The sequence below is a fragment of the Sinocyclocheilus rhinocerous genome, unplaced genomic scaffold (assembly GCF_001515625.1).
Source record: "Sinocyclocheilus rhinocerous isolate Xijiao unplaced genomic scaffold, SAMN03320098_v1.1 scaffold3517, whole genome shotgun sequence".
Lineage (NCBI taxonomy): Eukaryota > Metazoa > Chordata > Actinopteri > Cypriniformes > Cyprinidae > Sinocyclocheilus > Sinocyclocheilus rhinocerous.
Window position 1 is genome coordinate 47105 of NW_015637190.1, and position 16855 is coordinate 63959.

General features: G+C 37.2%; 2 protein-coding genes across 2 annotated transcripts in view; both read left to right on the top strand.

Annotated features, from left to right (window-relative positions):
* Positions 1 to 2665, top strand: part of LOC107748843 (gastrula zinc finger protein XlCGF49.1-like) — a 19706-nt gene extending 17041 nt beyond the window's left edge. The window contains exons 2-3 of the mRNA XM_016563828.1: positions 2103 to 2470; positions 2570 to 2665. Of these exons, the coding sequence (XP_016419314.1) occupies positions 2103 to 2470; positions 2570 to 2665 (464 nt within the window). The remainder of the gene's footprint in view (positions 1 to 2102; positions 2471 to 2569) is intronic.
* Positions 2666 to 6115: 3450 nt separating this feature from the next.
* Positions 6116 to 14545, top strand: LOC107748844 (gastrula zinc finger protein XlCGF52.1-like). The gene is made up of 4 exons (XM_016563829.1): positions 6116 to 6144; positions 6218 to 6349; positions 13249 to 14367; positions 14502 to 14545. Exons 2-4 carry the CDS (start codon positions 6256 to 6258, stop codon positions 14543 to 14545), a joined length of 1257 nt encoding a protein of 418 aa, XP_016419315.1. The 5' UTR covers positions 6116 to 6144; positions 6218 to 6255.
* Positions 14546 to 16855: the final 2310 nt, after the last annotated feature.

Genomic DNA, 16855 nt, shown 5'->3' on the forward strand with positions numbered 1-16855 from the left:
TATATATATATATATATATATATATATATATACACTTCTTTTCAGACACCAGTTGCTTGTCACATTCAGATTGGTTGTCATAGTAACGACACTAATTTGTGGAGATTCAGTGCATTGAGTTCCACAAATCTGAATGCATTATTTGTAAATTGACTGTTAAGATAAACATTTTGCACAATTTAGTATCTGTAATATCATTGTGTTGCCACTAGATGCCTGTATAGCCCTATGTAACAATCCCTAGTGGCTAAGACATTGCACATAATTTACACATAAATCACACATAAATTAATTTTATTACATTTTGATTTGGATACTATATACTATACTACTACATATTGTTTAGATATTATCAATGGCTACTTTTTTGTCTATATTTTTTGTTGTTGTTTCTTGAAACATTGATTTAAAGTGTCAGTTATTGCATTATTATTTCAGTCAAACCTATAAAACCCCTTTGTTACCCCAAACTACATATAAAAGCTTTATCAGTGGCATAAAAGTAACCAATGCAGCTACTTAATCATTTGCTACTCGTTAACGCGTTAATGTCCCCTTTAAATAACGTGACGCTCTGCCCTCTATGACGCTGCTCCCATTAAGCGCTGTTGGAAGTGAATGAATTGATTCAGCATTTCGACACCTCCGTAAGGATGCATTTAACTCGACAAAGCGGTCTAATAAAGGATGTATTGATCTCGTGAATTAGCGAATTTTACTATACAAATATTTTTTAATTTGGATGTTAAAGTTTATATGGGAATATTACATGACACGCTGATCCTTTAACAATGCATTGGCGCAAAAAACGCACACCTTTTGGACAAATGTGCCACAAATACTGCCTAAACAAAATACTGATTTTGTGCACTTTATTTACTGTACCAATATTTTAAATTGGCCTTTGAACTTAGCTTTATTGCATGGCAAAAAAAAGTGTTACCTTGCCAAAGCACTGACAGAGCCCACTGATCTAATGGCGTTGTTGAGCGCTCCAAATGCAAACTTTGCATGCAACAATCAGGCAGCAATTGACAGCACTCTGATCTAGTGGCATACAGGCATCGTCAGATTGCCAGTACACTAGCCCAATAATGTTGGGGGATCCAGTGGGGGCGGCAGTCATATTTCAGGGTGACCGTGCCACTCTTTATCACAACCCTGCTAAAAGTGCCAGTACATGCGCTCATTGGCGCCCCTTCAGCTGGTGGCGCCCTAGGCGACCGCCTAGCTCGCCTATGCCTAGAAACGGCCCTGCCTGGACTGTTCACATGATATGAATTCACAGGTAAAAGTTTTCCAGACTTGGAATGCAGTGAAATTCACTTAAGCTTGTGTTTTCAGCCTTTCACATTCACATGCGGATGAATGGTAGTCAGTGGAATGAAATGTGTAGCATGACTGACCCTTAATATCAATCTAAAAGTTGTAGCATTTTTTTATGTTAATATTACATTAGATAATTATGTCATTAATCAAATATAACACTACACTATATGTGCCTATAATGTTTAAAAAAATAATTGATGTACCTCCATACAAAGTTTCAGGGTGTTAGGATTGAGTTGTGTTGGTTTGGGTGTTTTGGTTTCTTTTTTTCTGTTGCAGGTTTTGTGATTGGGGCGTGATTTGAGTGCACCTGATGCTCGTCATAGTGCCTATTTAAACATAGTGCGAGAGTTCGTCGGGGCCACTGCTCAGCTGTTGCTTGGGCAGTTTGCCCGAACTGTAGTTTTGTCATTTTATGTTTTGTTTTGTATTTATTTGTTAGCACTGACAACACTTCATTTTGGTGCATTCATTCATTTGCATTTCATACTGACTGATAATACTGACATTTCGATTGTTATTTTGATTGTAATAAATATCATGTTGAATCCATTCTGCCGTGTCATTTCCCTTAATGTTACATCTTTGAGCCAGGTGCAACACAGGGACATATAATTAATTTAAAAAATGCTTCAAAATGGTTGTAATATTTTATAACAGTTGTCTTTTTTCTGCTATTACATCAGGGCTCACTTTTATGTCCTTTCAATTTATATTCCTGTCTTTGAATTATTTTAGTTTACTGAAAATGTAAACTTTTTCTTTCATTTCAGACCATAAAGAAGAGAACGAGGAGAGTGAAGAACTGAGTGAAGTGGAGGAGAAACATCATGTCAAACCCGAAGAGAAACCTCTGAGTGGCTTGCAAACTAAAAAGAAATTCTTAAAGGAAAGAGGACCTGAGAAATCTTTCACCTGCACTCAATGTGGAAAGAGTGTCACATGCAAACACAGTCTTGAGATTCACATGAGAATCCATGCGGGAGAAAAACCACACACGTGTGATCAGTGTGGAAAGAGTTTCACTTATTCATCAAACCTTAAAGTACACATGGGGATCCACACCGGAGAAAAGTCATACGCATATTATCAGTGTGGCAGAACATTTCATGAACCATCATCCCTGAAGAGACATCTGGCAGTTCATCAAGGAGAAGCCACATTCATGTTCTTTATGTGGAAAGAGTTTTTCACTGCTGCAAACTTTAAAATCACTTTAAAAATTTTGGCAGCTCAGTAGGTGGCGGGAATGCACCTTGTTGGTTGTTTGCCAACCGCCATAAAAAGCCAGAAGAAGAAGAAGAACCCCTTTGGCTGTTCCGAATGCCAACGGTAGATCGCAGTTGCATTTTAAAATAAATGAAAAGGAAAGGTGTATGCCTAAAGAAATATTAGTGGATCAATATTTGAAACAAAACTATTTTAATAGTATTCAAATATATATGGATGGGTCAAAAAAAAAAATCCAGATTCTGGGTATACAGCAGCAGCCATATATATTCCCTATTTTAAATATAGCACTGTTAAGAGGTTATCTAACGATGTATCTGTATTCACAACAGACATGATGGCAATTCAAATGGCTTTGCTGTGGGTGGAAGAAATTAATCATATAAGTGTAGTTTGTTCAGATTCATATTCCGTATTAAACAGTTTAAATAGTTGGAAATCAGCATCTAGACAGGATAAACTTTATGAAATTTTACAGAATTTATATAGAATAAACCAAACAGGAGTAAGAGTAGAGTTTTTATGGATACCTGCCCATGTAGGTGTAGAAGGAAATGAGGAGGTGGATAAGCTGGCCAAGTCAGCATTGAGAAAAGAAGAGATTGACATAGAAATTCCTTTAAGTAAAACAGAAGTAAAAGGTATTATTAAAACAGCAGTTGGAAGTATGTGGCAAGATGTATGGAATAAAGAGTCAAAAGGGAGACACTTATTTAGCATTCAACATGGGTGTCGCTAGGCCATTTTTAGGGGGGCTATAGCTATATATTTTAGATGCTCATATTTCATATGAAAACGGCGGCAGACTTAGATCAGCTCCTCCCCGTCTTTCAGCACGTTCTTTTTCAATCCAGAGCGCGGCGGCGCAGAGCGAGAAACAGAGGACATGGTGTGTGTTTAATTATCGATAGATTGTTATAATATCTGCATCTGTGCAGTTCTTTGTCATAAATACAGTTTACAAAATATCATGGGGGAGCAATCGGTTCCCCATCTACTATAGCCTAAGTTTTCTCTGCGTTCACCCCTCGTCACACCACAGGCTTCCTCCAGTGAAAATGAAGCACATATGAACTTTATAAAACTATGTTGCCATTTTCATTTGAATATATATATATATATTATACCCTCATTGGGGGCTGAGCCCCCCTAAAATGAAAATCCTGGAAGAGACACTTATTTAGCATTCAACATAAAGTGGGGATTGAAAGAAAGGTATATGGAGACAGAAGAGAAGATACTGTTATAACCAGGATCCGTATAGGACACTCTAACCTTAATTATTCATTGCATATAATAGGAAAAAGTGAGTCAGATAGCTGCAATTACAGTGGAATAACAGAAACAGTTGAACTTTATATTGTGAGGCATAATAGACAAAGAAAGCAGCTTGTTGAAAAACTATAAGAGATATGGAAAGCGGTATGCAGTGCAGAAGCAGAACGGGCTCATTGTGCTTTCACAGGGTTGTAGTGCGCTATGATCCGCGGCTATTTACCACCATTATTTTGATTTCAAATTCGAACGTTACTAAAATGTTTTTTTTAAGCAGATTATCTTTTTGCACAGTAGCTCATACAATCTTTCATAGACATACGTTTAAACGCAATATAGCCTATTAAAATGACTTCTGTATATTTGTATATATTATTAAGATACTCAAGCAAGTGGCAAAACGTAAACACAGCCCGCAGTCTACAGTTCCTACGTTAAAAGGTAGTAGGCTATCACAAACATTTTAAATTAAAACTTACCATTGACAGAAACAGCCGCCTTGTGCCTTTTCTTTTGCATTACATCCTTATTACAATCCTGCTGGTCATAAAGAAGTTTTTCTAACTCCACGAGTGCCATCTATGTTGCCGTAGCGTAGCCTTAAAAGGGTACTTTTCCTTGCTTTACCCCCATTGCTAAAAAGCCGTGTTAACTGGAAAAAAAAAAAACAGTTTTAGGCCTACTTATTTACATTTATGGTGTAATTAATACATTTCCATGCTCATTTTACAATCCATGTTCATTTTTACCGTGAGCAATGCGCTGTCACTTCAGCCTGTGCAGCACAACAAAAATAGACAAAACAAGAATAAAAAAATTAATGTTTACATTCGTATGTATTTTTACATGTATTGTATTTATTTTTAATATCAATGCTGTTTAAGCCAATATATCACCATCCCCTGACCATTATAATGTGACAAATTCATTAAAGAATACCTTAATTAATTCTGACATAGCCTAATAATCCCCCACGGCGCTTTTTTTAATTGATTTTTTCCCTCTGTAAAATTAGGTGTCGGCAACAGCTATAACAATGTTGATCATTGATAGCTCATTTAAAGGTAATGTCACCACCAATAAATTGGACTAATTTGGACAGTCACGCTAAATGGAGTCGAGGAGTCGATTCCATCGACTCCTATGGTGGGAGTCGGGAGTCGGAGTCGACTCCGAAAAACCTGGAATCCACTCTGCGAAGGCGGCGCGCGCGTCATTCAAACACACCTCACCAGAAACACGGCATGTCGCAATCTGTGACGAATGCAGGCACGTGAGTGACATGGAATTATGCTTTTCTTTGGCAACACTATCAACGCCTAAACAGAACCTGCGGTGGTCAGGTGGTACAGCGGTCACGTGGTACAAGTCGTAGCTCTCAGAAAACTCCCAGTTCACGAGTTGTAATTACGAGTTCTACGAGGACGTGAACGCTTTTTACAAGTTGGAATCTCGCCCATTATTTTTAAGATTTTCTCTTAAATCGGCGAGTTATGAGCTACTTTTAGCCTTAAGATGTTTTGTGAATACGGGCCCTGAGCATTTTTGTGTCAATGTTTGCACTGATAATGTTGCTGTTACTGAGTGTCTCGTGGAATGAATGCGAACCGATATCAAGTGTTACTGCTGCGATTTGATTTATAACCTTATTTCTCTCGCGTTTATCTTTGGGGGATCAAATTTGTTATAGTTACTATATGTGGTTAAAATTAATAACAGATACTGCTAAATACTTCATAATGAGCCACGTGAACATTTTAAATCTAGACATAATATGAATTATAACACAGGAAACATTAAAATATTTTGTGGTGCTCTTTCTGTTTATTGAAGATTTTATGATCAGTTTCTGCACATATAAAACTATAATATGTTAATAATTGAATTACTTCATTGCTACGAATGTATTTATTAAAATAATGAAGATGAGTGCCATCAAATTTACAAAACTATCACTGTTATATGGGAGAGTTTATATTCTTTTCTATATTTCTATGCAGATATATTCTTATTAATATGAGGGCATAATAAAAATATTGATAGAAATGTTCACAAAAGTGCATAGAATGTGTGAATTATGTGAGTGCATGTTACTGAATGAGCATTTTAAATTGATGTGCTCTTTGTCAATGCTGTTACTTTTGCTATAGTAATATAATGATTTACAAAGAGACAACACTTAGAAATTGGAGGGCATCTGCTTCGCTTACATAAATGCATAAATGTTTAGATTAATTAAAAACACACAAACTCAGTAACTGATTTTTTGTTGATTTTGGCAGATCTGCTGCTTCCGCACAGAAATTCATGGTCAGTGAAGCTCCTCCCACAACAATCACATGGTCAGTGATTTCACCAATAAATGCTGGAATTTTCCCATCAGTTTACAAGTGCAGATAAGCATCAAACCATCAGGAAGAAATGGAATCTGCAAAGACTGAGTTTATTAAAGAGGAAAGTGAGAACATGAGTGATCCAGAACCCTGCAGAATGAAACACACTGAAGAACAGCGAGGTTGGTGTTTATTCTTGATTCTTCATTCATTCATGATGCTGAAGGACATTAATGTTATAAAGCTTCAAGCAGTTTTTCAGATTTAGATAAATATTTAAACTAGTATGAAATGGGTACAAAGTTTTCTTCATATTTTGGTTTTCAACAAATGGTCAGTAAGGGAGGTTTGAGAAACTTTTATTTTGATTGTCAACATCAGATCAATCTAAATGTAGTTTTAGCTCTTTTATTTTATAATAATATTGTATTTATATTTTTGTGAAACTGTTACCAAAATGTTAGACATTTCTCAATATAGAACGTTGAGTGTGACTTTTTTTTTTTTTAAGCAATAAACAGTAAACACAAAATGTATCAAGTAAATGAACTCTCCAGAATGGCTGACAGGGTTGTAAGTAGGGGTGCTCCGATCAGGATTTTTGTGGCCGATCGCCGATCACAGAAAGCAGTATCTGCCGATACCGATCACCCGAGTGTGCACAATGCAGTGGCAATTCCTGTCAACTGTGCAGCGTGCAGCTTGCTTATAGACTGACGCGATGTTATTTGAAACCATTTGCGCATTTTGAGAGAGAAAGAGAGCGCGCGCGGTGATTCACTCACGCTGTTTGTGAAATTACGTCTCACACAAGGTTTTAAAATTACTTTATACGATTTTTAATGAAGAAATATGTACCTCAACTTCATTATTCTAATTATTTCACCCGCGCCGGACAGAGACTGAGACGGTGCCGCTGCATGTCGTGCCAAACGTCTCACAGCAGCATCATCAGCTTGAGATCGTTTTTTTGAGATCTGCCTTTTATAGAACGCCGATCAAACATCCCAAAGTGATTATCGGCCGATAGTGATCATTAGCCGATCAATCGGAGCACCCCTAGTTGTAAGCATAAATCAAGCAAACGCTTATTTATAGTGACTGATAAAGTTGTATTTGTAATAAATTATAGGAGTTATTCATAGTTATAGAGAATTTTTCTTGCAGTAACTTTTGTAACAGGGTTGATGAATGCAGTCAACACTGTACTGTTTGTGTAAAACGAATTGAGATTATTTTCTTGTCCTCCCATCATGCTGTAGAAAAGAGCCCAAATGATGTCACAATTTTAAGAAATGCTTTATTTATTAAAATGAGGAAAATCATTGAGTGAAACATGTAGGACACAGCTAATGCTAAATATTCTTCATTTAAAACCAGTTTAAGCCGCGGCCAATTTAGACTTTGACCATGTGAGATTTCAACAGACACAGAAACGCTCGTGATATGGTGTCACACTCTGCTGTGTCTTTCTTAAAAACATAAATTCAACATAATAATTAGAAAATGTACACATATAAAATTGTAATGGAAGGGCGTGACATCGGAGTTGGACAGGGGCTTTTCTCTGATTTTTACGTAGAAAGGGCAGCAGCTCACCACATAACAAATTATCTACATTATCTGGCTACATTTATTGGTCTCCTTCTCATACCCCTTTATTTGAAGTGGGGTCCCGAAAAATCTTTATTTGAAGGGCTGTCTGGCTTTTACCCAGTTTTCCACTGGGTACAGTACCTGATGTGTAAACCCTGCTGATCACTGATTGGCCGGAGAGTATAGTCACTACCTGCATCATTAAACTTGTCATACGAGACACCAGACCAGCTAGATTTAAAGTACCCCTATTATGCCATTTCCAATAGTGCCTTTCATGCAGTGTGTAATGTAGCTGTATGTGAATGTAAACGATCTGCAAAGTTGTAAAGCTGAAAGTGCACGATAAATAAAGTTATTGTCTCCCAAAATAAAGAATCGACTCTGAACGGTTGAAACGAGTAGAATAAAAACTACTACTAGTGACGCAGAATAAAAACGTTTTTCAGGAGCTCGCTCAGCTCTTAGCCGCGACAAGTGTATAATCCCGCCCACTTAAAGTGGTACTAAACTCTAGTGGAAACGTAAACCGAGTCATGCCGAGCCGTACCGAGCCGAGTCGTACCACGCAGTGGAAAAGCGCCATATGAGTGCAGCTTAAATAGGCTGACTGATTAGAAACAGGTGTGTAAGTGATTAGATCCTAGGCAGTGGGTTTATGGGAAATGAGTCCAGTCTGAATGGTTATGGAGACCTCTGATGGGAGTGGGAGGAATGACAGGGACCGGATTCGTGACAACAATCTACTCCATTGGACTGCAAAAGTTTGCCTTCTTTTTATTCAGCTAAGAGGTCACACCGTGAGTTATCGATCTCCTATTAGTCACACGTCTTTAGGGCTGCAACAAATGATTATTTTGATAATCAATTAATCTAACGATTATTAGAGTTTATTAATCGACTAATCAGCAATTATTCCAACCACAAATCAGTACGTTTTGAATGATTATTCAGCTTTAGCAATTAGTTAAAACGTTGAGTTCTACATATTCAACTAATAAATAAAACAAGAAAATCGCTTTAGCTTTTGAAATAGTTGTTTTAACCCTTTGAGCGGTACGGTCCCACATATGGGATTTAGAACGTTCGATGACGTCACATAACTGCCAAATTCAAACTGCTTTTTCGCGCTTTGGCTGACACTGAGACGCCGCTGCACTTGTCATATAATCACAACTGGGATGTTTATGGAAGCAACAATAACAATCCATTCAAATATAATTTGCCGACTGTTTTATTAATATCAGATACACATAGTGTAAGTAACTGAAGTTCACTCTATTCTTCTCCCAGTTCACCGGCCACTTACTTACATGTATTTCGGGAGAAATTGATGAATTTACGTGAGGTAAATCCGACTGACAGGACTCTCTGAACTGCAGCGCGAACAAACATGGCGGCGCCCATCTCACGTTACAGATCACGATCAAGATCATTTAGAACGGTTTTTAAATGACAAATCACACTCATTTACACATATTTATGAATCGGAATATCAGATTGTTCATGACATTGTATGCAAGTTTGTGAATATTTTAAATAAAAAAGGAAAAACTAAATAAAAGTGATCCATCTGACAGTGTTATTGTGGCCGCGGTGTGTCACGTGACAACCATGACGCGTCGCCATGGAAACAGTAAGGGGAAACGTTCTAAAATAACGGTCGCCTAAAAAAAACTCACTCTGGGGGGAACGCTAGAATATTTTAAACTCACCAGTGAAAGGGTTAATGAATTTTGAGCCAACTAAACAGGTCATTCTCTTTAAGTTTTCTGATTCTGCCAACTCAAAAAAAAATCACACACAAATTCTCTTTAAGCATTGTTTAATTATTTTGTTCACTTTCAACAGAAAAAAATAAATACAAATATATTAACCAGCTGCATTACAGACAAAAGAATCTATGTTTGAATGTAAACAAATCTCTTGGCAGCAGCAATAATGCCCTGTGTCGACCAAAGCGTTTTTAGCCAGCTGAAAACGCCAGGCGCTCTGCTGAAGGTGCTCAGCTGTGAGCGTTGAGACGCCGGTCTGTGTGGGTTCATGAGATTTTGAGGGCATTTCGAAAACATCTAGATGAGTACCATTCTTTGGTTCAGACGCATGGATTCAAGGACTGGAAAGTACTTAAACAAATATAGGTCCTTGAAGGTGCTTGAAATAAATTTGAAATAAATTGTGTTTAGTAGAATGGTGCTATTTTAAAAATGTTCCTATATGCGCTGTCAAAGACAAAACGAAACCGCGCTTATGACTGGGGTGGAGATGGGGTAGCGCGAGAAAAAATCTATGCACATTGCGCAGCCCTGCATGAACCTATAGAGAAGCAGTGCATTTGCGACTGAAAACTACTGCGTGCGATTATGAAAAAATATTTAGGAGCACCAGTGCAAATCACCCAATCAGCATATTTGTGTTTGCGCTGAGGGGAGCTTCAAAGGTTTCTAACGTACTTACAACGTGTTTTTGCAGCAGTGAGTAATGTATCACAGACATATGTTTAATCAGAATCCACTCACTGCTAAAAACGCTTTGTTCAGTGCTGAGTTCTGCAAGCTCACGAATCCTCTCATTATAAAAGTGTAGACAGGGTGCAAATAAGAGATTCACTGTGCAGTGAAGAGCTGCGTTGATTATAATGGAACTTTGTGAGAATTAAGGAGAGTGACAGCTTTTAATTATTAAGGGAGTTTGCAAATTATATTAATTTAATACAACAGTTCATTAAACAAGTTAATATTAAGTGACTTGCATTGTCTAAACACTAATGCCTGATTTTGCTCTATTTCGTCAACGAAAATAGTTTCAAACAAAGTAACAGCTGAGCCACTGCGCATCTCCATTCAAACAGCGTTGTTTCGTTTATGTATGAATGGGCGTTTTTAAAGGAATCTGATTCAATTACCCATTCATAAAGACACTTGCTTCATTCCTGAATGAATCAGCCGTTCGAACTAATCAATTGAATGAATGATTCAGTAATAAAATCAGTGACTTGCCGCCACCTACCGGCAGTTTTACTTTCATTTTAAAGTATCTTTTCTGTTATTTAAATCATGTAACATTTCTATATTAAAAATTTTACATTTAAAACATTAACCTCAACATGAAGTTATGAATTTAATTACATGCGACCTCTGAGCCTCATTAAACCATCTGAAAATACACCTACAAGCCACTTTTGTGTTCTTCTGTGCCACCTCTGTAGTACAAATTATTTTTGAATACTGATTTCATTTGATTGGTAACTTATTCTTATTCTGCTTGTTTTTAATCTGTTTTAATTAGAAATTTTAAAAAAGCGTATACATATTATTTTTTGAATTTGACAAAAGATGACATACTTTTAATAAAGTTAGAAAAATGCCATCACAAAGGTAAAAACAAAATTCCCTGTAAATCACTTTGTCAAATATCATCTTGTAATGGGAAGGCTAATTTTTTTATCAGAATTTTAGATTAATGATTAGCTCCTGAAATTTTTGACTGTGCTCCTAAATTTTTTTAAAACATTAACCTCAACATGAAGTTATGAATTTAATTACATGCGACCTCTGAGCCTCATTAAACCATCTGAAAATACACCTACAAGCCACTTTTGTGTTCTTCTGTGCCACCTCTGTAGTACAAATTATTTTTGAATACTGATTTCATTTGATTGGTAACTTATTCTTATTCTGCTTGTTTTTAATCTGTTTTAATTAGAAATTTTAAAAAAGCGTATACATATTATTTTTTGAATTTGACAAAAGATGACATACTTTTAATAAAGTTAGAAAAATGCCATCACAAAGGTAAAAACAAAATTCCCTGTAAATCACTTTGTCAAATATCATCTTGTAATGGGAAGGCTAATTTTTTTATCAGAATTTTAGATTAATGATTAGCTCCTGAAATTTTTGACTGTGCTCCTAAATTTTTTTTTAATTAAAAAGAAAAGTAAGCGTAGAGCCCTGTTTAACCATGTTTTATTAATTTAAAAATTGAGAAATTCTTTCAAATTTAAATCTTTTACAAGAATTACAGCAAAAACCAGTTTGATGCAAGAATATATATTTTTATCAATATTTGAGAAATTCTAAATTCCCTTGAACACGACTGCTCAAAATGGTCTAAATTTATGAAACCTACACATTCAAAACCTCATTACTCAGAAATTTTTCATGTAAATGTTAAGTGTAAGTGAAATGGTAAGTACTGTAAGAGGTCTTTCATGACGCTACATATGCTGGGGTGTGAATTTGATAGGTGCTTGATATAAAATAAATGGTGCTTTAAAAAGTCCTTAAGTCCTTGAATCTGGTGTTCATGAAAGAGTGGGAACCCTGTAATTAACAGTATGAAAAAGTAACTGACATGATCAAGCTTTATTTTATGCAAACCGAGTCGTCACGTTATTGTAAATATATTATTGTTGTTACTATTTTTGTATTCTCTAATAAAAACATTTACCACTAGTTAGTTGGCTCCAGCTCACGTTTAGGTTTAGTGCTTCAACATGCACGTTGTGCTCCTGTGAAATGCAAGTTCGGTCTTGCATGTATTGCACACAACAGCATTCTTGGTTTTAAGTTTTGTGAAACTTTCCCATACCTTGCTAGTTCAGATTTATTTGCACTCCGTCATAGGCCCTGTCCCAAATGGCACCCTAAACCCTCGCGGTCTTCCTTTGAGTCCTCACTTTCGTGACGTAATGCCGCTTTGACTGTTGGGTAGAAGTCTGCTGCGGAGCTCGCACCGGTGCGGACTCGGCAGAAGTGCGCATTGAGGATGCAAAGGGGGCGCTCGCGAGCACCCTTTTGAACGTTAAAATGAGGAATGGGACACCCTGCGGTCTCGTGGACTTAACGGACACGTGCACGCGGCGGCCATTGTAAGTCCGTAAGACTGCAAGTGCACATGAAGTCTTCCATTTGGGACAGGGCCATCATTTGCGCTATGTTTTTCTTCTACTGGAATAGCATTCGGGATGGCTGCATTACACTCTAGCGCCACAGCGCCGTAGCGGTCACATCGCGATATTGCAGGACCTTACATTAGGTCACATGAGATAAAACGACTACTCGACAATATTGTCGACAATGTCAACTAATCATTTCAGCCCTACACGTCTTCACATGATATGATGAATGGTAGTCAGTGGAATGAAATGTGAGGCGTGACTGACCCTTAATATCAATATAAAAGTTGGTGTCAAAATTGTAGTATTTTTAAAAAAAAAATTTTATGTTAATATTACATTAGATAATTGTGTCATTGATTAAATATATTTAATAGTTCTTACTACTAAAACACTACACTACATGAGCCTATAATGTTTTAAAAATTATAACTGGAAGACCAATGTACAGGGAAGTTTCAGGGACATATAATTAATTTATAAAATTGCATTAGGGCTCACTTTTCTGTCCTTTCAATTCATATTCCTGTTTTTGAATTTTTTTGTTTTACTAAAAATGTAAACTGTTTTTTTCTTTCTTTTCAGACCCGATGGAAGAGAACGAGGAGAGTGAAGAACTGAGTGAAGTGGAGGAGAAACCTCATGTCAAACCTGAAGAGAAACCTCCGAGTCACTCGAAAACTAAAAATAAATTAAAGAAAAGAAGACCTGAGAAATCTTTCACCTGCACTCAGTGTGGAACGAGTTTCACATACAAAAACGCTCTTGAGATTCACATGAGAATCCACACAGGAGAAAAATCACACGCATGTGATCAATGTGAAAAGAGTTTCCCATACAAACAAAATCTTTTAAAACGGCACCAGAGGATTCACACTGGAGAAAAACCTTACAAGTGTTCACACTGTGACAAGAGATTTCGTTGGTCAGTAGATCTGAAAAGACATGAGCAGAGCCACACTGGAGAGAAACCGCACACGTGTGATCAGTGCGGGAAGAGCTTCACACGCAAACAAAGTTTTAGAGTCCACATGAGGATCCACACGGGAGAGAAGCCGTACGCATGTGATCAATGTGGAAAGAGTTTCACGTGTTCATCAAACCTTAAAGGACACATGAAAATCCACACCGGAGAAAAACCACATGCATGCGATCAATGCGGCAAAACATTTCTTGTTTCATCATCCCTGAAGAAACACCTGACAGTTCATATGAAGGAGAAGCCATATTCATGTTCTTTATGTGGAAAGAGTTTTTCATGGCAGCAAAGTTTAAAATCCCATCAGAAATTACATAACGCTGTGAGAGATCATGTGTGCTTTCAGTGTGGGAAGACTTTTGCTTTGGTGAATCTTTTAAAACGGCACCAGATGAATCACACTGGAGAAAAACCTTACAAGTGTTCACACTGTGACAAGAGATTCAGTTGGTCAGTAGATCTGAAAAGTCATGAGACAATCCACACTGGAGAGAAACCACACACGTGTAATCAGTGCGGGAAGAGCTTCACAAGCAAACAAAGTCTTCGAGCACACATGAGGGTCACACCGGATGCTGGAATTTTCCCATCAGTTTACAAGTGCAGACCAGCATCAAACCATCAGGAAGAAATGGAATCTGCAAAGACTGAGTTTATTAAAGAGGAAAGTGAGAACATGAGTGATCCAGAACCCTGCAGAATGAAACGCACTGAAGAACAGCGAGGTTGGTGTTTATTCTTGATTCTTCATTCATTCATGATGCTGAAGGACATTAATGTTATAAAGCTTCAAGCAGTTTTTCAGATTTAGATAAATATTTAAACTATGAAATGGGTACAACATTTTCTTCATATTTAGGTTTTCTACAAATGGTCAAAAAGTGCAACATCAGATCAATCTGAATGCAATTTTAGCTCTTTATTTTATATTGTATTTGTTTTTGCATCAATTTGACCAAAAATTTGGGTATTTCTCAATATAATTTTGTAGCAATAAACAGTCGACAAAAATGCATCAAGTAAATGAACTTTCCAGAATGGATGACTGGGCTGTTAGCATAAATTATGCAAAAGCTTATTTATAGTTACTGATAAAGTTGTATTTTTATTAAATTATTGGAGTTATTCATAGTTATAGAGGTAATTTTTCTTGCAGTAACTTTTGTAACGGGTAGGGCTGGGTATCGAGTTCGATACTTTTTAGGCACCGACCGAATTGCCTCGATACCATCGAGTATCGAAAAACGTCTCGTCGTTCGGTACCAAATTTCGATACCTAAGGGGTTAATCTCATCAGCGTCAGTGAGCCAGTAAGCCTGCAGCACTAGCCGGTGTGTTCGACTAGAGGCGCGGCGCAGATCGATCATCCGCGAGAGCGATTCGAAAGCGCACGGAGCAGTCTGCTCTCTTTAGCTCTCGTGGTACTGTAATACACCAGTATAGAGTAGCGCGGGAGCTGCGTGGAGCTCCGATCATATGCAGATGTCCGTTCATACTAACGTTACACGACCGAAAGCGCGTGTTATGTGACCATTCATGCAAACTGTAGCATAATGCTACATAAGACAATAAATAAGATTTATATTCCGCTTTTACTCAAAACTCACTTTAAACCACCATCGAGTGTTTGTAATAACTTCCGATTGCCGTCTAACAGGGCCGGATTTACGCATTGCTCAAGACATTGAGCAAATAAATATAACAAACAATAGGGTAAAAAATGACAAACTATTTCCATGTCTTCCACCTTTTTTATGTAGGCTACGGAAATCACGCTTTCTTTCTCCCAGTCTCTCTCACAGACGCACACACAGTGCAGACACGCAGAGACGCGAACAGAAACTTCTTGTCAGCGCTGCACCGCGAATTTATCAGTAAAATAGTTTCGCAGCTGAAAAGCTACATGACATTTCTCAGTAGCGAGGTTCATGAAGGAGTTTAACTTAAAGATTCGCTATTAGTAGACGCTGCTGCTGAACGCTGCTGAGAGACGCATAGACGCAGGTATTCACACGCACTTAATATCTCTCTCTCTCTCTAATAACCGCATTAGACTGCATTAATAACTGCGTTAGCCTGCATATCAATGGCTCAAGCCTCTGTTATCAGCTCTAAAATGACGTTTTGGAATTTGCAACGGAAGGTTTGGGATGAGGTGCGTAAAAAAATTAGTTCAACCCACACGAGATTTCAGGACGGAAACATGTCAAATGTCTTGAAACAAATGATCTGAACAATGTCTTGATGTGTGGTTGGGACTACAGGGCGTTAAAATTATTAGAGAAATAATGCACTCCCGGAGGTGGTTATGTGGCCACGACTATATGGTATGGTCTTTCTCAGTTCTCAAACAAATTAAGAACTATTCGATTTTTATTGACTGAACGCAAGCGCTTATTCCGATAGAAAACACTGTATCGGTTTCCACTGATTAAGAAATATTTTTGTTTGCTTGGGTGGTAATATTAGGTCTATTATATTAATAGGGAAGGGGGCCCAAAAATGTGTTTTTCCTACGTCACAAATCCGGCCCTGCCATCTAATGTGTGTTTTGGCCATGTAATGTTGCTGAAATTAAATATGTTATTACCTCTGAGTCAGAGCAGCGATCATGGAAGAGAGAACACAAGCAGACAGCGCTGGAAGCTGCTAATGCTCATCAGTAAATCAGTGGAAAATAAATAGAAATCATGATTCTGTCTGAGCTATGCGTTTTAAAACAAACACTAACTAGTGTAAATGTAGCCTAACAGATGTGTAAACTGAAGACTATTTGAGCTTTATTAAAACTATTTTGCACTGATTTATTGTGTTGGTTACATTTTGTTCCTTTGTGCAGTGGCTCAGGAGATGAGTCTTTGAGTTTGTATAAACATCAACAAGCTGAAAAATAAAACCAAAGTTTTTTTTTTAGATAATGTAATCTTGTTAAAATTGATTTCATAAAATTGGTATCGAAAAAAGTATCGTTCAGGAACCGGTATCGAAGTCAAGGTATCGGTATCGATATCAAAAAATTTTGAACGATACCCAGCCCTAAATCCTACCATGTTTAGTATCAATGAATTCGTCTTCTGATGATCTAAACGAGAGTGTATATTATATGTTGGTACATAGGCAATATATTAGTGTTCTGAGAATCTTTAGTAATTTCGATTCAAGTTCCATATGCAAATTACCATGCTTTCACACAAAGGGTCATAAAACTCCCCA

Coding starts and splice junctions, on each gene's coding strand:
- LOC107748844 (XM_016563829.1), top strand. CDS start 6,256: ATGGAATCTGCAAAGACTGAGTTTATTAAAGAGGAAAGTGAGAACATG. Junction 6,350..13,248: donor ACACACTGAAGAACAGCGAG/GTTGGTGTTTAT, acceptor CTTTCTTTTCAG/ACCCGATGGAAGAGAACGAG. Junction 14,368..14,501: donor ACGCACTGAAGAACAGCGAG/GTTGGTGTTTAT, acceptor CTTCATATTTAG/GTTTTCTACAAATGGTCAAA.